The following is a 27,360-nucleotide window of genomic DNA, read 5'->3' on the forward strand; positions in this document are numbered from 1 at the left end:
TGAATTTATCACAATAAATTATCCTTAAGTCATAGTTCTAACATGATTTGAAATTTATAAACATAATTTGATATTTGCTATGATCTGTACCACAGTTCAGGAGATATAAAAATAGAAACAATATTTCAGGCAGTCTACTGTGTTGATTATTATGCTTGGTTTTATAATTGGTCTATTATCTTCTCTAATCCCCAACAGTAGCCCAAGAAGCAGATATTATAGATGCTGTTTTTAGAGTGAAAAACCTCAAGCCAAGGAAAGTTGTTTCATGGCTGGGAAATCCCAGACACACAGAGTCTGGGTTTCTGAAATGTCCTTCAACTTGGTCATGCTTCACTAAGCAATGGTCAGTGAAATGGACAGCTATGGTTGTAGATACAGTGCATTGTTTGGGGGATTTGTAGGGTAACTACTATATGTATTGTCATTTCCTGATTCCTTGGGGCTTTGTGGTGTGGTCTTTTTATGGTCCCATTGGCAATCGATTACATATCTACTATGTAACTCATTCACATCAGCACCAGATCCTTTACGATTAATTAGTGCTCGTTGTATGCTTTGTATGTGCATCATTATACACTGGACCTTCATCATAGTGTTGAGAGAGACCCTATTATTAGTTCCACTCTCACAAGTGAAATCCAAAGTACATCTTGTCTCTAGTGTGGTTAACAAACCATGGATCCAGAATGTAACCATAGATTGTCAGATTCAAATGCCTGCACATTTTAATAACTTACTCTAGTGCATTCCTCCAATAAACATTTTATCTTATATCACTGAAAAGTTCTCCAAAGACAATGACCGTATATTATATCAACACTCCTCTTGGCATGCAACAGTACCAGGCACATACTTCACCAATACTTGTCCAATAATTATTTGATGAGTTAAATGTTAGAGATTTTTAGAGATAAATGAAAAATACCTCTATCTATTACAAGTTCTTTCCATTGTTTCTAATTAAAATAATTTTTTCTAAGGGAATTGGGAATGTAGTTCAGTTTTTAGGATGCTTTCTTGCCACATATATGAAGCCTTAAGTTCAATTCACAGCACATACATGTAATCTCAGATCTTGGAAGGTAGAGCCAGGAGGCTCAGAAGTTTAAGAGAATTCTGAGCTGAGTTTAAGGATAGTCTAGGCTATGTGAGACTTTGTCTCAAAAACAGAAACAAGAGACAGAAACATAAGGTATTTTTTCATATGCTCCTTGGGACTTCTAGCCTTTAACAAAGACAAACATGAAGTCCAGAATGTGAAAGACCCATGAGTTAAGTGATATACTGACGTCTTCTAATCCAATTGTTGGTAAAACTAGGGTTGAATTAGTGATGCCTACTACAAGTAGAATAATTTCTTGTTGGGGAATTGCATCTTTAAGATAGAGAGATTAAGATTTCACTTTACAAGCCTTATCCTTTGGCACAGTCCACTTATGTTAAAGGTGGGGCAACAATGATGTCATCCTGTCAGGAATGAGTAGGAAGTCTTTCTTCTTAGCTCTTGGATACCCAGTTCCTCTGTCTTCTTGGCTTTGTATATTTATAAGGACAATCATTCTTTGAGTTAGTATTAGTGGGACACTTAATGCAGAGAAGAAAGGAGACTCAGAAGCTAAGTGTCTTCCTGCATAGAGTGTCATACCAATTATAATATTCTATGTGATTTATGACCATGTAGATCATACCTATACTTCATGGTCATTTGATATTCTGAGGTTCTGGTCGGCTGCCCAAGTATTTGTTTCTGACTTTAGACCTCTCTATTAATAACTGGAGCTACAGATTTTAAAGTTCTCTGCAAACAGAAGGCCTTTCACTGTATGAATTAGGAAGCTTTAACAGGCTTTTCTAGCCTGTTCTACTTTGAATTATTGGATAGTCTTTAGTCTTTAACCACCAGGACTTTTTATAGACATGGAGGCCAATAGATCAGGTATGTAATAACTGGATTGAGAGGAATGTAACAACACATACTAATTGATGTCCATCAAGTATAAGAAAATGTTTACAAGATCAAATACTGAGGCATGAAGTATGGATAAGTAAGAATTTTCATATAAATAAAAATGTTAATGCCTACTTTATAATGCTATAAACAGTGATGATAGGGCCAGGGAATACTTGGAATTTCTTTGTGTTGTAAATAGTGGTTAGTGTAGAAACTCACAGTTGATCAAAGTATAGAGAATAAGTATTTGTAGAGGGCCAAGCCACAGATGGGACATCTATATCATACCCTTTCCCTGCATGTCTTAGGGACCATCTCAGAAGAAGGACATAAAGGTTGGAAGTGGTTGCCAGGCCTTGTGACACATGGGTGTCACACCCATGAACTTTAATCCCAGAACTTGTGAGGCAGAAGCAGGCAGATCCCTGTGAGACTGACAGCCTAGACTATACAGTGAATTCAAAGACTGCTAGGGCTACATAGAAGGCCTTGTATCAGAAAACAAAACAGTGAAATAAGCCAGAGATTGAAGAGTACCACAATGAAACAGTGGTTTTGGACATGACAGGACTACTGTCCTTATGAACTCATGAGATCTGAAACTGTCTACACAAGACTTGTACAAGATCAATTCAGCCAACACTAGAACATGGGATGGGAAGAAACTCATGACCCTTATCCATAGCTGAGGGGCTACTGACAGTTGGTGGCTCCTGGGAGAAAGAGAATTCGTTTTTTTTAAGGATGTGACTCCTAGTATGTCTACCATGCTCCAATAGATGGCTTCATATCCCTGAGAATAAGGGCTGTTCAAAATGGACTCTACATGTTATTTAAATATAAATAAATAAGAGGACAGGGAGTTTGGGAATATGCTAATTACTTTTCCACTGATGGGAAGAGATGCCATGACCCAGGCAACTTATAAAAAAAAGAGTTTATTGGGACTCATGATTCCAAAGAGTTAGAATATGATTATCATGGTAGAGAGTCTGGCAGCACATAGGCAGCCATGGCTCTGGAGCAGTAGCTGAGAGATTAGCTTACATTCTGAGCCACAGAAAGGATCAGAGACAGAAAAACCCTAGAGACTGGCATGAGCATTTTAAACTTCAATGCACACCCCTAGTGACACACTTCCTCTGGCAAGGCCACACCTCGTAATAATCCTTCCCAAATAGTTTCACTGACTGGGGTCCAAGCATTTAAATACATGAACCTAAGGGGGCCATTCTCATTCAAGCATCACTATGGGGGGGTGTGGAGTAGAAGGTAACCAGTGGGACTTAGGGGAGTAGGAGGTGATAAACTATATTGTGTGAAATTCTCAAAGAATTAACAAGAATATTATATTTTTTAAAAGAAATACTCAAAAAAATGTGAATATTCTCAAATTCAATATGCCTCTGCCCAATACCCTTCCACGTCTTCTGTTTTTTTTTTTTTCCAAAGTATTTATTTCTGTGTCTAAATCTTTTCTGTTATAAAGTATCTGGGTGGACTATTTTTCTATGATTAAATTATGTGCAGTATCTTATATAGCACACCACTGTTTTTAAGAGGCTCACATACTGATCACAGAAATATCTTGCTCTGAACAAAGCAACTTTAAGCCTTAACCTCTGCAACTTCCTCATGAGAATACCCACTGGTACCTCTTCCTGCACCCGTTTTGTAGCTGCTTTGTGGAAAATGGGGGATTGTTCCCCCCCTTTGCAGTGTTACAGCTGATTTCTAAGTCTCTTGGTGTCTGTTTTAATGAGAATGTGGCAGACGGTGGAGCAAGCAAAATTTATCCATTGTAAATATTTGTTCTCCTGTCATTTCCCCAGCAGCCGGTTAGCACAGTCAAGGTGGCAGCCTTGTCTTTTCGTCTCTCTGTCTCTCAGCACTCAGCATGGTTCTCAGCACATACTTGAAGTGTTCAATAAATATTTTATGAATGAATGAATGAGCTCTAACATTGTAAGACTTCCAGCATCGGCAGTCTCAAATGGAGCCAGCGTCAATCCTGCATGGGAAGTCTGGGAAAGACAGAATCCTGACGGCTGAGTTTTTAAAATATGACTGAGTCCTACCTCCTCTATCTTTTGACCTGGGACTAAACATTTTCCATCGATTTTCTGAGCCATGAGTCTTTTGTTCTCATATGTAGAGTAGGACTATCGACAGCTTATTACTGTAAGTCTCAGAATTAAATGTGACAATACCACAGGACGGGCTTGCAAGCATCCCGAAACAGGACAATTTTGATGACACTGTTGCCGTTGGCTTATTCATCTACCATTTGTTCCTCTAGTCTGTTTGTACCCACACTGGACACCATGGGATTTTGTGTTCATTCTTGAATTCTTTTCATATTTGATGAACAATAGGAAGCCATAGAATTTTCCACTACCCCGCTATGACATTGGCTAAATTTCTTCCTTCTTTGTTGTATCACACTAAATCATGTGCAGGTACACAGACTTGATTCAGCCAGCACTTGTTCCTGCTGTCACGGGCTTCTAAAATTTCTCCATGCCAAATGCTGTTTTTCCTTTGCTGTTCCTTCCTGCTAAATGCCTCCAGTCACTGTGCGTGTCTGACATTGTTCCATGGCAGTTCATCTCACCAAGTTGACACTCTTGTATACAGGATGTCACATACCTGTGCATACTCACCGATGAGCACACATCCCTTTCTTCATCTGTGACTTTCCTCTTCTGTAAACATCAGCCATGTTTTCAGGAGAGCGGGCACTTACTTGAGGGGTCACTGAGATGGGCATGATGCTGGCCTCTGACATGTTCTGCCTTTAACCCCCACTTTCTCTTCCACTGAAGAACCAGGTTCTCTTCTCACAATATTTATACATAAATCCCAGTCTCTATTTTACTTCATAAATGTCCTAATAAGTCTATTTTACATGAACCTGATGTTCCCCCATTTTGATCTCTCTCTCTCTCTCTCTCTCTCTCTCTCTCTCTCTCTCTCTCTCTCTCTCTCGTTTATATACATATGTGCATATGTGTGTGTGTGTGTGTGTGCTGGTATATACTCAGTCATATGATTGAGTTTGGAGGCCAAGAATTTACATAGAATTTTTCCTCAATCATTTCTCTCTTGCTTTTTGAGTCAGGATCTCTCACTGAATTGAAAGCTCATTCCACCAAACTCCCAAGATCCACCTGCCTTAATGTCAGGATCTTAGGTTCCTTAGGTGTGTTAGCAGGATTTTATATGAAGTTCCAACTCAGGTGCTTCCATTTGCATAGAAAAGCATTTCTCCCCCACAAAACAAGCTCCTAGATTTTGAAACTTTTGGCAGAAACATCACCACCCATTGGAGATTAAGGTCCAAGGAGATTCATTTCAGTATTGTTCCTAGTCCTTTGTGCATGACTAGGTTCCTATCCCTGTGAATTCATCAGTTGAGCTCCTCCCAAGGTAGCTACCTCCCTATAGGACTTTAGGCACTCAAGAGTAGATAAGGGAACAGGAAGGACCAAGCTTTGCCTATGTCTTTTAGAACTTCTGAATCTAATTGACACCAAAATAATGGAACAATGGTGTCTCCGCTGAGTCTTGCTTACACAAAGGGGAAAAAAGGAAAGAAAAGAGAGAGAGAGAGGGAGAGATAAGGAGAGAGAGAGAGAGAGAGAGAGAGAGAGAGAGAGAGAGAGAGAGAGAGAGAGAGAGAGAGAGAGAGAGAGAGGAAGGAAAGAAGAAAAGAACCATCCGCAGCCCTAAATGTATACCATACTATACACGTCTGATATAGCAGTCACCAGCCACAGGTTGCAATTTAAACTTAAGAAACTCTTTGTTTAGTTGCAGTAGCTTCTCTCCAGGCAACTGTAGCTGGTGGCCACTGCATTCATCTGGACAGGCACAGGTGATCACATGCACTTTTGTTGGGGGGGCCCCAACCCAGAGACTGTTCTGTATACTGTATCAAAAAACATCTACCCAGTTTCTTCTTTCCCTAAACGCTCCATGTTGTGCTCTGCCTACTGAGCAAAAGCTCCTAATGCTAGGATATAATTAAAGCAGACCAAGCAGGTCCTAAGCAAGAAGGAGTAGGAGCTGAACAAGACTCAGAAGTTGCAGTTTTTCAAGGAAATTGGCTTCTGGTTTCATCTGCTGTCTGTAACATCTCTTGTTGAATACAAAAATAATCTTGCTCTTTTTTTTTTCTTTTGAGTGTATCTCACGTTTGAGACTAGAAGTCTCAAATCCATTTTTTTTATTCTGAGCCCCCAGCTTCCTGTTAACATGACATTTGGAGAAAGACCCAGAGTATGATTATATTAAAAAGGGAAAGGAACGGAACAAAAGAAGGTTGCAGTTTGATCTTCCTACTGGGTAAATTTAGTTGCCTGAGAAACAGGAGGAAATGATTTTAAAGCCACAATAATGAAACATCACTGGAATTTGCTTCCCCCCTCTCAATTCCGGAACCGGGCTTGCCTTTGACATAATATGAAGGGAGGGGCTGTTGCAGGGAGGAGACATTCATTCATGTTATTTCCCTTGGTGTTTAGTTGAAATTTTACTTTTAAAAGTTTCTGTCAGCCTTTATAATTATCTGGTTAAATTTATACACGCAGTTTGTTCTCCTAAGAGTGGCTGACATTTAAGTGCTACAAAATTAATATGAATGTGATGCAGTGGACATAATTGCTTTCTAGAAAAGTCTCATCTGTATGACTCACTGCCAGAGCCAAAATTATGAGCCCAGAGTTTCCTGAGAGCATCAACATATCAGATTCCTTCTGCATAGTTCCCCAAGAATGCTGTTTTTCAGGAAGTGAAATATGCATTTCTCTTTGGTCTCTATTGCTTCCCATTAGAAAGTTTAGGAGACAGCTAAAAAACAATTAACTTTCTTTACAAGGATCATGTGGGTATAGAATATTCCAGAAAAAAAATCATATATGTCTACTGTCGATTTTCAATGCCCATAACAATTTTCATACTGTCATTTTTTTGTCTGCATGCTGCCATGTTATTTATGAAAGCCATGTCCTTGTGTGACTGGGCTTGTATTTCCCTGTTTCTTGGCTCTTGCAGCTTCTCCACGTGTAATTTATCTTGTGCCTAGTGTTTGGGATAATCACAGCAGGAACATGAGATCCTCAGACTCCTCAGTTTGTTGGAGCTGCATCGTAAGTGGAGCTTGGTGTTGACTTGAGGTTCGATGGGACTAAATGGATAGAAGAAAAATGAATTAAAACAGTTAAACTTACGTTTATTCATATTGGTGTTTCACATACATGTGTATCTGTGTACTGTGAACATACGGTGCCAGCGGAGGCTGGAAGAGGGCATTGGATCTCTGGAATGGGAGTTATAGACATTGATTGGCTGCCACATACTTGCTGGGAATCAAACCCAGGTCTTCTTCAAGAGCAGCTAGTGTACGTTCTTAACCTCTGAGTCATCTCTCTAGCCCCCATAATACATCTTTAGGATTGCTAAATCACCATGTCTGGGGTGCACATGCCACGCTGTAAGGATTTGTTAATATGCCAACAGTACCAGAGGCTGCCTTTATGATGTAGAACTTGTTAAAAAAATGACCATTTCATATAAAATAATAAAAACAAAACAAAATTTGAGTTTCAGGATCTACTAGGCATGAATTTAATTATTGGCTTGGGAGGTGCCAGCTATGGTGATAGACTGGAAGTGACCTGTCCTATAAGTTTGATAGCACCTACATCAAAGGAGCATGTCAATGACAAAATGAGATGATACATATGTAGCTTATTTTTATCATTTACTATCAGCATATTATATTTATTATTGATTTTTTTGTAGTTAATAGTAGTGGCTAGAAAAGCAAGATGTTTTTCCCTCTCAGATAGTCTACCACTGTATTTCAATTGTACAAAATACTGGGTTTTGCTGTGATGTTCTCATGCATGCTCAGTGCCCTCGGATTTATTTCTTATCATCTTTTCTTTGTCCCCTGCCCCCTCCTTCTTCTTCCTCAGTTGTCTCTATTCTATTTCACTCCTGCCCCTAGGTTCTACCTATGAGAGAAGACACCACAGTTTCCTTCCAGACTCTTTCTGAGTCTGCCTTATTTGATTTAATATGATCATGCTTAGTTCTCTGTGTCTGAATAACACTCAACTGTGTGTAGAAACCATATCTTCATCCTTTATACCTTGATAAGAATCTAGGTTGGTTCCATGGCTTGGCTATAGGGAGTAGTTGTCACAGTAAACATGGATGCACAGATATCTCTATGTTATGCAACTTTTGGTTTATACCAAGGGCAATATCACTGGGCCATCTTGACATTTCACTTTTAACCCCCTCCATGTTCCTTTCTCCCTTTCATCTCTCTGATGACTTATTTTGACATTTTAAAAAGTGTTTTTGTTTGCTTGCTTTTTATATATTGGAGATATGAAAACCCTGTTGGACATTGTGTTTTCCCCTAGCTGTGGGCTTTTCTTCAATGCTCAGTTGTCTCCTTTTCGACACAGACATGTCAGTCTGATGTGACCCCATCTGTCATCTCTTGCTGTTACTTGCTAAGCCCTGGAGTTCCATTCAGGAAGTCATAGCCCCCATTTGAATCCCGAAGTGCTTTCCTCTAGTTATCGTCTTAGCATATCTCTGGTCTATTTTTGAGTTGATGTCCTGGCAAGGTAAGAGTAAGGGTCTCCTTGACGTCTTCTGGGTACTGACATTTGTTATTCTCAGCACCGTTTGTCAAAAAAGGCTGTTATCTCCAACATTTGACATTTCTGTCAAGAACTAAATGTTTGTAGTTTCTAGGGTTTATTCCTTGGTTCACCACTACTTCCCCTTTTTAAAACATGACAATTTCAATGTAGTTGCTCTATTTGATTATTTGGGATATTTCAGGTTTCCGTATAAATTTAGGACTGTTTTGTTTTGTGAGGAATGCTTTTGGTGTCTTGATAAGGGTTAGATTGGAACTGCATATCACTTGGACAATATGGCCATTTCAGCAATACTAACTCTGCAGTCTGTGAGCCTAGGAGATCTTTCCCACAACTAGAGGAGCCTGTGGCTTCTTTCCTTATTTCTTTATATTTTTATCATGTAAATACTTCATGATCTTGGTTATCCTTGATGATGGATTCTTCTGGGGCCTTCACAAATGCAGTTTAGTCCTCGATTTCCTTCATAGCAGGTTCATTAGTGGTAAATAAAAAGGCTACTTCCTTTTGAGTGTTGACTTGTATCCTGCTACTCTGCTGAAAATATTTATCAAATCTAAAACCCTCATGAAATGCTTGGGAATTTTAACTATAGCATCACATCATATGCAAATAGAAATTATTGGCCTTCTTCCGTCTTTGTCTGTATCCCCTTTCTTTTCCATGACCTATTGCCTTGGCTAAAATTTCAAGTACTATAAAGAATAAATTTGAACAGAGTGAACACTCATCTTCTCTGATTTACAGAGAATGTTAATATTTCTTCCAGTGAGTACACTATTGACTATGAGTCTGGCATCTATAGGTTTTTACCACACTGAGATATGATTCTTTTATAATTTGTTCCTTCAGGAGTTTTATCAGGAGGTCTTGCTGATTTATGTCAAAAGCTGTTTTCTTTTGCTACTAGATGATTGCATAATTTTTGTTCTTGATTCTCTTTACATGGTATATCCTGTTCTTGATTTGTATATTTTGAACCACACGTACACTCCCTGGATGAAGCTAATTTGATGGTGTATCTGTTATTTCTTTGTGGACTATCCATATCTAGTCTTGGCTTCAGAGTAATACTGTTTGTAAACCAAGCACAGGAAGTATCCCCTGCCCTTTCTGTTTAGTGGACTTGTTTTGGGAAGACCAGTGTGAGCTTGTCTCTAAGTGGCTGATAACATTTATCAATGAACTGGTCAGAGGGCTTTGCATGCTATATTTACATGTTTTATTTTCCATGTTAATGCATGATTTTTCTAATTTATCAACACTGTCTTCAGTCCCCAGAATTCTCTTTGGTTGGATCTGTTCAGGAATGAATTCTATTCTATTATTATTAATTATTATTATTATTATTATTATTATTATTATCTGAGGTTTTCATTTCCTAGATTTCCATTTAACTCTCTCTTTCAGAGTCTTCTTTTAGGAAGACGTTTTTACTCCTACAGAAGTCTTGCTACTTGTTTCCCATCTCTTTGTTTGGATAGGCTGAATTGAATATTGAATACATCTAGAAGCTTATTTGTTTGTTGTAGGGCACAAGCTTTCAAATCAATTCCTGATTATCTTCTGGATTTTAGAGTGTCTCTTGTCAATTCCTTGTCCCCTCTCCCTCTGTGGCTTTGGGTCTTCTCTTCCCTCTTCTCAGTTCTGTTTTTCAGTCTTGTTAATCATTTTGAAGATTAGCAGCTCTGTTTCATTGACCGCCTGTGCTGTCTTTTTTTTTTTTTTTATGTCATCTATTTCAGTATGGTTATTAGTTCTTTCCTTTTATAATATTTTAAACATAATTTTTTTATAATATCCTGAGTACCATACATTGTTTTTACAGTCTCTGATTTTTAAATGTTTTAAAAGATATATTTATTTATATTTAATGTATGTGAGGTGTTTTTTTCCTTTTTTTTTTTTTTTTTGCCTTCTTTGCCTGCATGTGTGTCTGTGCACATGTGTGTATAGTATATAAAGCAGCCAGAAGAGGTCACTGGGTCCTCTGAAGCTGGAGTAACAGATGGCTGTGAGTTGGCATCTGGGTGCTAGGGATTGAACCCAGGACCTCTGTAAGAGCAGCAAGTGCCCTTAACCACTGAGTCATCTCCCAGCCCCAAGTTTCTGATTTTTTTTTTAAAGGTTGGCACAAAGCTATAAACTTCTGCTTTAGAACTTCCTTTGCTACATCCTACAGATCTTTTTAATGTGTTATTTCCCCAAGAATTTCAAAACTTCCTCCATTTTTTGATAATCCCCCCTGATCACTTAAACTGTCTTATCTTGTCTTCATGAGTTTTAAAAGTTTCTCTTGGTAATATTGATTTCAAGTTTTATTTTACCATGTTATGGTAGAAACCAAACAAATTACATATATATATTAATATACAAATTACATACACATATATATATATATACATATATATACACACACACATATATATACACATATATATGTATATATATTACCGAAAGGAAACATTTTTACATTAAAAAGTTGTCCACATTGTGGTAGTCATTTGGGTGAGAGTAGATATTCTTTATTCCTGCTATTTCCTCTTTTTCCTGCGTCCCTTTTGAGTTACAGAGAAAGCTTGGAGAGAGTAAAATCTAGTTGCTATTTATCTCTTGCTTTTTCTTGTTACATGCTGACCATCAATGGGAATGGTTGGCTTCTCTCGCGCATGGGGATCAACATTCCTCTGACTTGAGTCTACTTCCAACAGATTAGTTCAGTGTACATCCTGGGACCTACTGGTCCCAGGAGATAGAAGGGTTCAGGAAGTTTAGAGAGGAGAAAGAGAGAGGAGGAGGGTAGATGACATATGACATACAAGGAGACAAAGGAAATCAAGAGAATTTTGGGATATATGTGGTTTGAATTCCACACCTCTCCTTTGAAGCTTCCTAAACAGCTAGCCTCCCAAGTGGCCATAGAACAGAGTAGGTAAAGACACAGACACTGTTTCTGAACAGTTGCTGGGCTTATGTCCACGTGACCTTTTTGCTTCATGGCCGGGTACATGTGTGTAGGGCTGATGGTGTTCTAAAATGCATTTTCTTCCCTGGGAAATGGGCCTCCTATACAGAAACCATCACTGCCTTATCCTGATGATCTGATGATGTAATTGCTCAATGCTCAGCAAATATGTAAGGGTTTGATAAATGTTACACAGGCTTAATGGTATGATTCAAATCAGCAGTAATCCTATTAGATATTAAAATAATCCCTATGGCCCAGGTACTCTGCTGAGAGCTGTATGTGAGTCCATTCATTAAATTCTGAAGACTACAAAATGGAATTGTTACTACTTTCATCTAAAAGATGGTAAATCGGAGGCCCAGCTTCAAGTAAATTGCTCAAGGTCACACAGCTGGTGAACTATGGAACAGGGGTTCAAGCATTCATCCTCTAATGGGAGGGGCATGCCCACACACACGCCAGTGGATACTGCTTGTGTGAATGTTGCATCTGAAGAGAAACAACCTCCGAAGCAGTTTGCTTTGCTTTGTTGAAGAGATGCATAGTTTGGAGAGAGTGGAGAGGGGAGAGGTGGGAGGGGAGATGGGAGACAGGAAACTGGTGATGATGGTGGTAGTGTTCCTGTTGCTGGTGGTGGATAGAAACCAAAGCACATTTGTGTGCATGCATATGGGTATGTGTGTGTATGTGTATGGAGTGCAGAGGTTGACAAGTGCCTTCCTCAGTCACTCTCTACCTTATTTTTTGAGACAAGGTCTCTCAATGAACCTGGGGCTTGATGATAAGTCAACTGACTGGCTATCAAACTCTAAGTATCCTTTTGAGTACAATGCCTTAGTACTATTACTGGAATTACAAGTGTTATAATGTGTGTGTGTGTGTCTGTGTGTGTGTGTCTGTGTGTGTGTACATGCATGTTGGCATGTGCTTGTGGGTGGGTGGGAGGGACTTGGGGTTTGAATTTGGTTTTCTCCTTCCATCGTGTGGGACTGAAAATCAAATTGGAATCATCAGCCATGGAGGCAAGCTCCTTTACCACTGGTGATCAGGTTAGGTCTAAGAATCACTTCAGAATGGGAACTTGAGACAGATGGATTCCTCATCTTATTCATACCACTGCCTCCTACAGGGTCCCACAAAGCACTCACTACTTACAGTTGAGAATAGATGTATTATCAACTTGTCTGATCTCTGGGATCATAGCTGACTGCATACATGTTCATGGTGTCCAGTACCATCCAACACGGTACCAGAATCCTAGAATTTTCTTCATAAAGTTCTTGTATTAAGGTTGAAAGGTTGCATGGTGAAGACATCCAGCATTCCCACCTTCCTTGAGTTTGCTGAGCTATTTGAAAGACTGAGTAATGCGGTGACAAGCAGAACAGTGATTAAGCACTTGTTCTTAATGGTCTTGGGACAAATTCTGCTCAGTTGATTCCCCTGCGAACTCCAGCTGATTTCCTTCCCTCTTGAGCTCTCTATTGTCTTGGTGTTGTTTGCAGCTCATTCAGAAACTAATTAACTTTCTGGATCAGTCTGTCCTGTAAGAGAGTGTGGATATGCTGAAGTGGTAGTTTTTATACCTTAAATTATCAGAGTGAAAGGACAATTATAATTTACTTCTAAAATTGGCCAAAAGTCAGCTTCCATCAAAATTATTCTGAGCAGACATAACCGGGGTGTTGTATGAAAGGTAACAAAGAGGATTTAAATAGGCCATGGAAAATGTATTGATAATCTGGCCGTATTAATCCTGGTCTCTAACGGAGTGTGAAATTACTTGTTTATTCCACTTATCCAGGGCCATGGGGGAAGCTGATCACTCATTGACAGAGTTACACGTTGTGATCACTTTCAACAGTGAGCTTCAGCTGGCCCAAGGCCAACCACTCTGACTTCCTGGCCTCTGTCCCATCTCCAGAGTCAAGGTCAGGGCTGGTGCTTGATCTGAGCAGGCTTGGGTACTGATGTATTCACATGGTCCATGATATCTGCTTGAGGCTTTTATTTGAGCATGGGCAGAGACATAAACCAGAGAGCCTGAGAAAAACTGTGAAAATTTGGGAACTTTGTCATTAATACTCCCACATTGCTATCTTGTACCCAACATCCCAGGAAGAAGGTGGGATTAAAAACTACCAAGGATGCCGGAAGGTATAAAAACTAGTTCTACACTCCAAAACCGTGCATGTATACCATGTATACATGCATATACATACACAGAAACATCCTAGAGTGCTTCACTAATCTTTCATATTAGTTATCTGTTATTGCATAATAATATTACCAGAAGCAAAGGATAATTATTACAAGACATAAGACAACACCCCTTGTCAGTCTATAGAGGAAGCTGACACAATTCTCTTCAATGAGGTCTGAATGACCTTTCCTGGAGGATGGAATGTATCAATCTTTTTTTTTTTTTTTTTTTGCAATCATTTCTTTTTTTTAAATTTTTAATTTTTTATTACATATTTTCCTCAATGACATTTCCAATGCAATCCCAAAAGTCCCCCATACCCCCCCCCACTTCCCTACCCACCCATTCCCATTCTTTTGGCCCTGGCATTCCCCTATATTGGGGCATATAAAGTTTGCAAGTCCAATGGGCCTCTCTTTCCAGTGATGGCTGACTAGGCCATCTTTCGATACTGCAGCTAGAGACAAGAGCTCCGGGGTACTGGTTAGTTCATCATGTTGTTCCAACTATAGGGTTGCAGATCCCTTTAGCTCCTTGGGTACTTTCTCTAGCTTCTCCATTGGGACCCCTGTGATACATTCAATAGCTGACTGTGAGCATCCACTTCTGTGTTTGCTAGGCCCCGGCATAGTCTCACAAGAGACAGCTATATTTGGGTCCTTTCAGCAAAATCTTGCTAGTGTATGCAATGGTGTCAGCATTTGGAAGCTGATTATGGGATGGATCCCTGGATATGGCAGTCTCTAGATGGTCCATCCTTTCATCACAGCTCCAAACTTTGTCTCTGTAACTGCTTCCATGGGTGTTTTGTTCCCAATTCTAAGAAGGGGCATAGTGTCCACACTTTGGTCTTCATTCTTCTTGAGTTTCATGCGTTTATCAAATTGTATCTTATATCTTGGGTATCCTAAGTTTTGGGCTAATATCCACTTATCAGTGAATACATATTGTGTGAGTTCCTTTGTGATTGTGTTACCTCACTCAAGATGATGCCCTCCAGGTCCATCCATTTGGCTAGGAATTTCATAAATTCATTCTTTTTAATAGCTGAGTAGTACTCCATTGTGTAAATGTACCATAATTTCTGTATTCATTCCTCTGTTGAGGGGCATCTGGGTTCTTTCCAGCTTCTGGCTATTATAAATAAGGCTGCTATGAACATAGTGGAGCATGTGTCCTTCTTACCGGTTGGGACATCTTCTGGATATATGCCCAGGAGAGGTATTGCTGGATCCTCCGGTAGTACTATGTCCAATTTTCTGAGGAACCGCCAGACTGATTTCCAGAGTGGTTGTACAAGCTTGCAATCCCACCAACAATGGAGGAGTGTTCCTCTTTCTCCATATCCTCGCCAGCATCTGCTGTCACCTGAATTTTTGATCTTAGCCATTCTGACTGGTGTGAGGTGGAATCTCAGGGTTGTTTTGATTTGCATTTCCCTGATGATTAAGGATGTTGAACATTTTTTCAGGTGCTTCTCTGCCATTCGGTATTCCTCAGGTGAGAATTCTTTGTTCAGTTCTGAGCCCCATTTTTCATGGGGTTATTTGATTTTCTGGAGTCCACCTTCTTGAGTTCCATATATATATATATATATATATATATATATATATATATATATATTGGATATTAGTCCCTTATCTGATTTAGGATAGATAAAGATCCTTTCCCAATCTGTTGGTGGTTTTTTTTGTCTTATTGATGGTGTCTTTAGCCTTGCAGAAGCTTTGCAGTTTCATGAGGTCCCACTTGCCAATTCTCAATCTTACAGCGCAAGCCATTGCTGTTCTATTCAAGAATTTTTCCCCTGTGCCCATATCTAGAAGATATCTATATCTAGAAGCTTTTCCCCACTTTCTCCTCTATAAGTTTCAGTGTCTCTGGTTTTATGTGAAGTTCCTTGATCCACTTAGACTTGACCTTAGTACAAGGAGATAGGAATGGATCGATTCGCATTCTTCTACATGTTAACAACCAGTTGTGCCAGCACCATTTGTTGAAAATGCTGTCTTTCTTCCACTGGATGGTTTTAGCTCCCTTGTCAAAGATCAAGTGACCGTAGGTGTGTGGGTTAATTTCTGGGTCTTCAATTCTATTCCATTGGTCTACTTGTCTCTCACTATACCAGTACCACGCAGTTTTTATCACAATTGCTCTGTAGTAAAGCTTTAGGTCCGGCATGGTGATTCCACCAGAGGTTCTTTTATCCTTGAGAAGAGTTTTTGCTATCCTAGGTTTTTTGTTATTTCAGATGAATTTGCAGATTGCACTTTCTAATTCGTTGAAGAATTGAGTTGGAATTTTGATGGGGATTGCACTGAATCTGTAGATTGCTTTTGGCAAGATAGCCATTTTTACAATGTTGATCCTGCCAATTCATGAGCATGGGAGATCTTTCCATTTTCTGAGATCTTCTATAATTTCTTTCTTCAGAGACTTGAAGTTTTTATTGTACAGATCTTTCACTTCCTTAGTTAGAGTCACGCCAAGATATTTTATATTATTTGTGACTATTGAGAAGGGTGTTGTTTCCCTAATTTCTTTCTCAGCCTGTTTATTCTTTGTGTAGAGAAAGGCCATTGATTTGTTTGAGTTAATTTTATATCCAGCTACTTCACTGAAGCTGTTTATCAGGTTTAGGAGTTCTCTGGTGGAATTTTTAGGGTCACTTATATATACTATCATATCATCTGCAAAAAGTGAAATTTTGACTTCATCTTTTCCAATTTGTATCCCTTTGATCTCCTTTTGTTGTCGAATTGCTCTGGCTAGGACTTCAAGTACAATGTTGAATAGGTATGGAGAAAGTGGACAGCCTTGTCTAGTCCCTGATTTTAGAGGGATTGCTTCAAGCTTCTCACCATTTACTTTGATGTTGGCTACTGGTTTGCTGTAGATTGTTTTTATCATGTTTAGGTATGGGCCTTGAATTCCTGATCTTTCCAAGACTTTTATCATGAATGGGTGTTGGATCTTGTCAAATGCTTTTTCCGCATCTAATGAGGTGATCATGTGGTTTTTGTCTTTGAGTTTGTTTATATACTGGATTACGTTGATGGATTTCTGTGTATTGAACCATCCCTGCATCCCTGGGATGAACCTACTTGGTCAGGATGGATGATTGTTTTGATGTGTTCTTGGATTCGGTTAGCAAGAACTTTATTGAGGATTTTTGCATCAATATTCATAAGGGATATTGGTCTGAAGTTTTTTATCTTTGTTGGGTCTTTTTGTGGTTTAGGTATCAGAGTAATTGTGGCTTCATAGAATGAGTTGGGTAGAGTACCTTCTGTTTCTATTTTGTGGAATAGTTTGTGAAGAACTGGGATTAGATCTTCTTTGAAGGTCTGATAGAACTCTGCACTAAACCCATCTGGTCCTGGGCTTTTTTTGGTTGGGAAACTATTAATGACTGCTTCTATTTCTTTGGGGGATATAGTGCTGTTTAGATCATTAACCTGATCTTGATTCAACTTTGGTACCTGGTATCTGTCTAGGAACTTCTCCATTTCATCCAGGTTCTCCAGTTTTGTTGAGTATAGCCTTTTGTAGAAGGATCTGATGGTGTTTTGGATGTCTTCAGGATCTGTTGTTATGTCTCCTTTTTCATTTCTGATTTTGTTAATTAGAATGTTTTCCCTGTGCCCTCTAGTGAGTCTGGCTAAGGGTTTATCTGTCTTGTTGATTTTCTGAAAGAACCAGCTCCTTGATTGGTTGATTCTTTGAATAGTTCTTCTTGATTCCACTTGGTTGATTTCGCCCCTGAGTTTGATTATTTCCTGCCGTCTACTCCTCTTGGGTGAATTTGCTTCCTTTTCTTCTAGTGCTTTTAGGTGTGTTGTCAAGCTGCTAATGTGTGCTCTCTCTAGTTTCCTTTTGGAGGCACTCAGAGCTATGAGTTTTCCTCTTAGAAATGCTTTCATTGCGTCCCATAAGTTTGGGTATGTTGTGGCTTCATTTTCATTGAACTCTAAAAAGTCCTTAATTTCTTTCTTTATTCCTTCCTTGACCAAGGTATCATTGAGAAGAGTGTTGTTCAGTTTCCACGTGAATGTTGGCTTTCTATTATTTATTTTGTTATTGAAGATCAGCCTTATTCCATGGTGATCTGATAGGATGCATGGGACAATTTCAATATTTTTGTATCTGTTGAGGCCTGTTTTGTGACCAATTATGTGGTCAATTTTGGAGAAGGTACCATGAGGTGCTGAGAAGAAGGTATATTCTTTTGTTTTAGGATAGAATGTTCTGTAGATATCTGCCAGATCCATTTGATTCATAACTTCTGTTAGTTTCACTGTGTCCCTTTTAGTTTCTGTTTCCATGATCTGTCCATTGGTGAAAGTGGTGTGTTGAAGTCTCCCACTATTATTGTATGAGGTGCAATGTGAGCTTTGAGATTTACTAAAGTTTCTTTAATGAATGTGGCTGCCTTTGTATTTGGAGCATAGATATTCAGAATTGATAGTTCCTCTGGGAGGATTTTACCTTTGATGAGTATGAAGTGCCCCTCCCTGTCTTTTTTGATGACTTTGGGTTGGAAGTCAATCTTATCAGATATTAGAATGGCTACTCCAGCTTGTTTCTTCATACCATATGCTTGGAAAATTGTTTTCCAGCCTTTCATTCTGAGGTAGTGTCTATCTTTTTCTCTGAGATGAGTTTCCTGTAAGCAGCAAAATGTTGGGTCTTGTTTGTGTAGCCAGTTTGTTAGTCTATGTCTTTTTATTGGTGAGTTGAGTCCATTGATATTAAGAGATATTAAGGAAAAGTAATTGTTGCTTCCTGTTATTTTTGTTGTTAAAGTTGGCATTCTGTTCTTGTGGCTGTCTTCTTTTAGGTTTGTTGAGGGATTACCTTCTTGTTTTTTCTAGGGCTTGGTTTCCGTCCTTGTATTGTTTTTGTTCTGTTATTATCCTTTGAAGGGCTGGATTCCTGGAGAGATAATGTGTGAATTTGGTTTTGTCGTGGAATACTTTGGTTTCTCCATCTATGTTAATTGAGAGTTTGGCTGGGTATAGTAGCCTGGGCTGGAATTTGTGTTCTTTTAGTGTCTGTATAACATCTGTCCAGGATCTTCTGGCTTTCATAGTCTCTGGTGAAAAATCTGGTGTAATTCTGATAGGCTTGCCTTTATATGTTACTTGGCCTTTTTCTCTTACTGCTTTTAGTATTCTATCTTTATTTAGTGCATTTGTTGTTCTGATTATTATGTGTCGGGTGGTATTTCTTTTCTGGTCCAGTCTATTTGGAGTTCTGTAGGCTTCTTGTATGTTCATGGGCATCTCTTTCTTTAGATTTGGGAAGTTTTCTTCTTTAATTTTGTTGAAGATGTTTGCTGGTCCTTTGAGTTGAAAATCTTCATTCTCATCCACTCCTATTATCCGTAGGTTTGGTCTTCTCATTGTGTCCTGTATTTCCTGGATGTTTTGAGTTAGGATCTTTTTGCATTTTCCATTTTCCTTGATTGTTGTGCCGATGTTCTCTATGGAATCTTCTGCACCTGAGATTCTCTCTTCCATCTCTTGTATTCTGTTGCTGATGTTCGCATCTATGGTTCCAGATTTCTTTCCTAGGGTTTCTATCTCCAGTATTGCCTCATTTTGTGTTTTCTTTATTGTGTCTACTTCCCTTTTTAGGTCTAGTATGGTTTTGTTCATTTCCATCATCTGTTTGGATGTGTTTTCCTGTTTTTCTTTAAGGACTTCTACCTGTTTGATTGTGTTATCCTGTTTTTCTTTAAGGACTTGTAACTCTTTAGCAATGTTCTCCTGTAATTCTTTAAGTGAGTTATTAAAGTCCTTCTTGATGTCCTCTACCACCATCATGAGATATGCTTTTAAATCCAGGTCTAGCTTTTCAGGTGTGTTGGGGTGGCCTGGCCTGGGCAAAGTGGGAGTGATGGGTTCTGATGATGGTGAGTGGTCTTGGTTTCTGTTAGTAAGATTCTTACGTTTACCTTTCGCCATCTGGTAATCTCTGGCGTTGTTATAGTTGTCTCTGTTTAGAGATTGTTCTACTGGTTATTCTGATTACCGTCTATCAGCAGACCTGGGAGACAGGCTCTCTCCTCTGAGTTTCAGTGGTTAGAGCACTCTCTGCTGACAAGTTCTCCTCTTACAGAGAAGGTGCACAGATATCTGGTGTTTGGACCTCCTCCTCGCCGAAGAAGAAGGCCCAAAACAGGACCTTTCCGAGATGCTGTGTTGCTTTGGCAGGTCACAGAAGCTGTCAGCTTCTGTGGTGCACACTCTCACCTGTGCAGACTAAGTTCCTAAGTTCGGTGGAGTCCCGGATCCAAGATGGCGCTCCCTTCTCCTGAGGCAGAGGGCTCCCGTGCAGGGCGGGACCACTGTCTTCTGGCTGGGAGGGTGCCGGATGTCTGCAGCCCCAAAAGGGTGCTGCCTCAGCGGCTCTGTGGCTCCAGCCTGTCCCAGAAGCTGTCTGCCTCTGTGGTTCACACTCTCACCTGTGTAGACTAAGTTCCTAAGTTCGGCGGAGTCCCGGATCCAAGATGGCGCTCTTGTATCAATCTTATATAAAACAGTTACACAATCACCATAAATTATTGTGGGAAAAACTAAAAAATTTCAGTTGCTTTTGGACAGTTTTTGATACATATGACTAGATTGCTACCATTTAAAATCAGATAAGTTGACTGATGGGACTCTCAAATCAAGGATAGATATATGTATGACATCTCTGATTCCCCCCTGCCCCTGTGCCATGTGGTCTCTTATCTTCATGACTGTCTTACATTAAATCAGAGGTTTTCTTTGCATTTATGGAAGTGGTAGTTGAAACTACTTGTTACCACTTGAAGACCACAGGGCAACAAGGTATATGTGGGGGAAAAAAAGCACTGTAGCCATCTGTAAATGAAAACATGAGGGAAGATGAGTTTGTGGAGTTGCCTGTGCTGTAGAACTCATGCAGGTCCCATTAGACCTCTCATGTAGCACACACAGGACACATGACCATCTGTCATATAGACCAAGAGATGACTTTTATGGAATATGTGGTTCATATGCACCAGCTGCTGCTATAGAAAGAGCGTTGTCGGGAGGATAAATGACCTGACCTGGAAGCTGAGACTGCAGCTACATAAATTTATCAGAGCAGGCATGACCATTTTCTCCTTGCTCTGTGAACCTGTCAGAAATAGTAACTCATGCATGTGGGTTCTCTGGTGAACTTCTGACTTGAGAAGTGGCTGTGAGTTTCTAGAGGAAGGTATGCCCAGATAACATAGGCTCCTGTGGTGGTTTGGATGTGCTTGTCCCAGGGAGTGGCACTACTAGGAGGTTTGACTTTGTTGAAGGAGGTGTGACCTCGACATAGTGTATCACTGTGGGAATGGGCTTTGAGACCCTCCTTTTAGTTGTTCCTCCCTCCTTTTGGATGAAGATGTAGAATTCTCAGCTCCTTCAGCTCTATGCTAAGATGTTGATATGATAATGGACTGAAACTCTGAGCCTGTAAGTCAGCCCCAATTAAACCACCACAATCACAAAGGCAGAAGGACTTCACAGGAGTGAGTTGTGCTTTGCTTTTAAAGCAATAGGGAGGCATATTAGAGATTCCAAGTAGCAGAATGAGAATAATAGCTAAAACTTTGAGAGTAGTTACCTGTGCCTAACATTGTACAAACCATGTAACATATGTTATTTGACATATCCATTATAGAATCTTTTCCATGTGTGTGCTACCACTGGACAGGTTGGGGGTCCTGTTTTATGTTTCACAGTGAGTGGAGGAACTAGGATTTAAGCAATCAAACCTAGAACTGCTCCTCTCTTTGATAGAGTCTCTTGCATTTTGTGTGTGTGTGTGTGTGTGTGTGTGTGTGTATGTGTGTGTGTGTGTGTGTAAACCATCAACACTAGCATTAGAGGAGTTAGATGGATGGCCCAGGGGATAAGAATACTTATTACTCTTCGAGAGGACCTGAGTTTTGTTCCTAGCAACCACATGGCAGCTCACAAAGAGCTTCTTTTGGTCTCCATGGGCACTGGGACACACACAGAATATACTTACACACATGCAGGTAAAAGATGCATACCAATAAAGTAAACATGAATAAATCTTAAACAGAAGATTGGCTTTAGAAAGGATGCTCCATTCTCTAGAAGCTTGCATATTCTTTATGGAGGCTGCACATCTGGAAAAGGACAGATGTAATAATATGAAGGGAAAGTAGGGGTGTTTCCTAGTGAGAGGGGTGGACAAGAACATCAGAAGTATATGGTGGATTGGAAGAAACCCATGACTGGAAGAATCAGGAGTCCAGGATGACTCTGACCTTAGCTGGCAATGCCCACTGAATACTCAGCAACCTGTCTCTATACAAGACACCTTCATCCGAAAGGGTTCTCTCCCTCATTTGCTTTGCCACGGTCTTCATTCAGGCATGTCTTGGTTCTCACATTGCTCACAATTTATACAAATACAGGGACCATAATTTAGTAAGCCACGGATTTACAACCTGCTTGTTCTCTATACTTGAGTAACTGTTATATGGAACTAAAAAGGAAGCATGAGTGTGGGGACGACACAAGTCCAGGATGTTTGTCGTTCATTGTGCCTTGGTAGACTTGGATGTTTCTACACCAAAGGTTTTGCTTGTTGTGGGTTGGGAGAGAAAAAGCTGGAACTGAAACTCCAGCCCTGCCCAGAATAATTATGTGACACTGGCAAGGAGCCAATCCCCTTGGAATTTGACTTTTTTAATATGGCAAAACAACTGTCCTCAAGTCTTTATTAATATTCAGTTGGTAGAAGACAGAGTTGCATGTGCTTGTGGACTAATTTTCCAACACACTTGAAAAAAAATAGGACAGAAATTTCCCTCAGTCACAAATGTACTTTAACCTGACATTTTAGAGATGGGGTTGGCACATATTTGTTGACTACATAGTAAATATTTCAGACTTTGTTGGCCCTGCAATCTCTATTTCTGCTACTGAAAGCAGCCACTGAAGTAAAGGTAACCAGAGATAATAAGTAAGCAAATATGTATATGCCTGCATCTCACTAAAACTTTACTGCAGTGTATTTGTATGTTCGTGTCTGCACATGTGGTGTGTCTGTGCTTATGTTCACGTACATGTATGTTTAAGGCTGAGGTATAATCAGTACCCTGTGAAAGAGGTGATGTGGCCTGCTCATTAAAACTAATATGGCAATAGCAACAGGGAGAAACGAAATACTTATATGGTGAAAGAGAAGGAGACAGGGAGGAAGTGTCCAATCTTATAGGAGACATTTCACTGTAAGACATCAACTCCACATGAAGATCAGAGAGCTGTTGCTGGTTTTCCTTCTGCAACCAGAAGCATAGAGCATACTGTGAGGAATTTTGTTCCTGAATGTCTCCCAGCATCTTCACAGGCCTGTTCTGTTCAGAGGAGGAGAATGTGGGTACTTCTTGCCTGAGCACTGCATGGCATGAAGATGAACTGTGCTAGTTCGTAGTGTTCAGACCCATGTCTGATGTTTCACGAGTTCAGAATCAGCCTTCGAGGACTGTTTGTTTGTTCTTTTGTTTTTTTTCCTTTTCTTTTGTCTCCCCAGCGTTCCCTTTCTTTTTTTGAATAATGATATAGTAACTGGGAGTCTAGAGTATAGGAAGGAAGGAAAGAGTAACTTAGACACTCGTGGTAGAAAAATCTATGCTGGGGTTCCCTTGGGTGCTGGTTGGCCAAGGACATCTTGGGAAAAAAAGCCAGAGTTTAGAAGTTAGAAACTTGGATTACTTTTAGAGACAAGACAATGGACGTCTATGATCCATTACATAGGAAGAGAGTTAGATCTTAGAAAATTATAAAAACTTCATCCAGGTTTTCCAGTTTTGTTGAGTATAGCCTTTTGTAGAAGGATCTGATGGTGTTTTGGATTTCCTTAGTCAGCTATTGGATGGAACACAGGGCTCCCAATGGAGGAGCAAGAGAAAGTACCAAAGGAGCTAAAGGGATCTGCAACCCTATAGGTGGAACAACAATATGAACTAACCAGTACCCCCAGAGTTCGTGTCTCTAGCTGCATATGTAGCAGAAGATAGCCTAGTCGGCCATCATTGGGAAGAGAGACCCCTTGGTCTTATAAACTTTATATGCCTCAGTACAGAGGAACGCCAGGGCCAAGAAGTGGGAGTGGGTGGGTAGGGGAGAGGGGGAAGGGGAGGGTGTAGGGGACTTTCAGGATAGCATTTGAAATGTAAATAAAGAAAATATCTAATAAAAAATTGGAAGAAAAAAAAGAAACTAGGGAAAGGGGTCGTATTGGGGGGGGAGGGACTGGGAAGAGGAGGTGGGCTGTGATCAGGATGTAAAATTAATAAATAAATTAATACTAAAAAGGAAAAAAAGAAAATTATAAAAACTTGAGGGTGCAGTAAGATGGCTCAGTAGATGAAGTTGCTTGTTGTATGCCTGGTGATCTGGGTTTGATCCCTGGAACCTGCACAGGTAGAAGGAGAGAACCAACACTACAAAGATGTCTTCTGACCTCTACACATGCTGCATGGTGAACATGCACCTGTATTCAGAGACAAACACAACATATTGCAATAATAATTAAAAATAAGAAATGAGATGTGATAAAATCCATTAACCAACAGGTCAGTAAAAAAAAAAGATATTCACATAAAGCTTATAGTTAATATAAATCTGGATTGCATCTTGTAGTCTGTTTCACTAATTCATGAATTTTATTTCACAGATGAAAATTTTTACTCTGCAAGTGATACCGGAAAATGGTGTTCTGAGCCGAGTGTGCCAGCATCTGTTTGGGAAGCTTTCTTTTTGTAGTGGTGGGGAGGATTGTTTGTTACATGTTTCACTGAAATTGCTAGTCAATTGAAATGTGAGATAATAAAGATTTCAGACATTCGCATCTGTGTGCCGAATAGCTTCCTGAATGGGGACGGGATAGGGACGTTTCCTCCTTTGAAAAATGTTGCGGTGACTGGCACATCATTTTTTTTCTTTTTTATTTTCTAACACAGAATGAAGAAGATGAGCAACATTTATGAGTCGGCTGCCAACACGCTGGGAATCTTTAACAGCCCCTGCCTGACCAAAGTGGAGCTGCGCGTGGCATGCAAAGGCATTTCCGACAGAGATGCTCTGTCCAAGCCGGACCCTTGTGTCATCCTCAAGATGCAATCCCATGGGCAATGGTTTGAGGTAGGCTTGCCCACAGAGCTATACAGAAGCCTGTCTAGCTGGTCTGTTCAATTTAAAAAACAAAACAAAAACAATAAAACAAAAAATACTTCCTGTCTTTAGCAGGTTTGCTGTAAAATGAAGGGAAGTTCCAGAAAACTGTAAATAGAATCATATTTCTGTTCATCTTGTGATGGTTTGATATGTAATATTTTGACAATTTGTGAGCCTAGTGTTTTCAGCATGTTTTGGATAGTTACTGAGAGACAACTATAATATACTATTTTATACCCAATCGTTGACAAAATGTTGAGTCAGAGACAGACTTGCATCCAGAACCCAGGCTGGGCTGGGATGACAAGATAAATGTTGCAAATGATGGCGCCACAGAACCAAGGCAGACTTCAGGTTAGATTTATTAAGAACCAGGCTCCTGGGCATGATGGGAGGGAGGCCCCTTGTTCTGAGTGAACATTTGTGGGAAGTTGAGAGAGAATTGACTACTCAGATGGAGTTAGTATAGGGTCTAGGGTTTTTCAAGATTGAGATAGAAGTCAAGGGCAACTGTAACAAGCAAGCCAGTCCCATAGAATCTCTGGACCTTGCTCCATAGCCTGAGGGCGAGCTCTGGACCTGGGAGTTGGGCTGAGTCCTAAGATGTTGGTCAAAGACTAGGGGCCAGTCCTCTAATTAAGCTATTGACAGAATGGCAGGAAAGGAGCTGACCTTGCTCGCATTGAAGAACTGTGAGGGACAGCACAAGTTTTAAGGAGCTGAGTGGCTCTTAGGACCAGGTGTCTGAGAGAGCAACATGGGACACATTGACAGTAATAGAACCCAGTCCTCAAGCCTGGAGCAGTGGTTCTTAACACGTGGGTCACAAGCCCCTTTGGGGGTTGAGCAACACTTTCACAGGAGTCACACATCAGATATCCTGAATATCAGCTATTTACATTATGATTCATAACAGTAGCAACATTACAGTTATAAAGTAGCAATGAAAATAATTTTATGATTGGGGCTCACCTCAACATTGAGGAATTGTTTTAAATGGTTTCAGCATTATGATGGTTGAGAACTACTGGTCTAAAGGAATCATTCTAAGTCCCATGGCATTGGGATTCTGTGTTGGATGTATAACTTCAATCTGAGTTGGCTGGGGACTAATGAAAGAGAAGCCTGTGTATATATAAACCTTGAATGGTTTGACAGTGAAGAGATGCATTGGGATGGTAGATGTGGCAGGAAGATGGAATGAGCTATGAGCCTGTATGTTCACAGTGCTTTAAGTGGTGTTGGAAGGAAACAAGCTACAAAAAAATTCTATAGCCCAATGGATCATTGGGCAATGGCATGAATGAAATGGTATTGCTATGAATTAGTCTTCAAAGAGTGGCTATTTCCAATTTGTCAAGAGAGGACTTGGTCTTTTATTTCATCTGTTTTGGGGAAGGAATGGATCTTTTTATTTGTTTACCCGTTAGATTCCAGGATATCAATGATCCCATGAAGAACAGCCATAGGAAAAAGCAGGGAGGTTCTTTATGTCCCCTGAACTGGCATGGCTAGAAGCTGTGCTAGTATATGCTCATATAGACATGATGGTACTTGGGGAAGGGCAGAGATGGCGGCCATACAAGATGTGCATCATACAATATTTATGGTTTTGAGTGAATTTGAAACAATGTGAGTTATATTTTATCAGTGACTTATCAAAGACTGTGAGTGAACTGATCTACTGACTCCAGGTTGTGAAGAGTAGGGGAAAAAAGAACAGCAAGAGCATGGCCTTGTTCAGTATTGTTCTGCCTGTTTGAGCAGACAGCAAAATTGAAGCTCAGGCAGCAACCACTTCTCTGAAAGGGAGTGTTGGTAGTTGCTCATGTACAGATGGCACTCCAGTGAGCAAGCAACTCATCCTTGAAGAAGGAATGACAGAAAGATTGGAATCCTAAATTAGGTCTCACGTACACTGAAATCTTCATCACTGAAGGTTTATGTGTAATGGCACATTTTTCCTCCTTCTAAGCAACTGTCTTATAGACTTTGTTGGTGAACCTTTAAAAAGTAAATCTTAGCTAAACAAAATTAAATGGGATCATACAGTAGGGACAAATCACTTTCTGAAAATTAGCACAGAGTAAGTTGTTTTCAAAAACACCTTGTTTTCTCTATTCTGATATTCATATTTTAAACATTTCTTTTTCCAATTTAATCTTTAATATGTATTTACTTGGCATGTGTTGAGGATGAGAGTGTATGCATGTTACAGCACATGAGTGGAGGGGTGGGGGATCAGAAGACAATGTGCAGAAGTTCCCCCTCACCTTACACCCTGTGGGCTCTGGTTCTAGAAGGCAGGTTATCCGCTTTCCTCTGAGCCA

The 27,360-nt window shown here is 39.9% G+C and overlaps 1 protein-coding gene across 3 annotated transcripts in view; it reads left to right on the forward strand.

Annotated features, from left to right (window-relative positions):
- Cpne4 (copine 4) overlaps window positions 1-27,360 on the forward strand; it is a 485,330-nt gene that overhangs the window by 95,406 nt on the left and 362,564 nt on the right. For all 3 annotated transcript variants that reach the window (XM_021171653.2, XM_021171654.3, XM_029482117.2), the window contains exon 2: window positions 24,817-24,997. In XM_021171653.2, the coding sequence (XP_021027312.1) occupies window positions 24,817-24,997 (181 nt within the window). The remainder of the gene's footprint in view (window positions 1-24,816; window positions 24,998-27,360) is intronic.

This window comes from Mus caroli, unplaced genomic scaffold, assembly GCF_978045245.1.
Source record: "Mus caroli unplaced genomic scaffold, Mus_caroli_1 scaffold_11, whole genome shotgun sequence".
In the NCBI taxonomy this organism is placed as follows: Eukaryota; Metazoa; Chordata; class Mammalia; order Rodentia; family Muridae; genus Mus; species Mus caroli.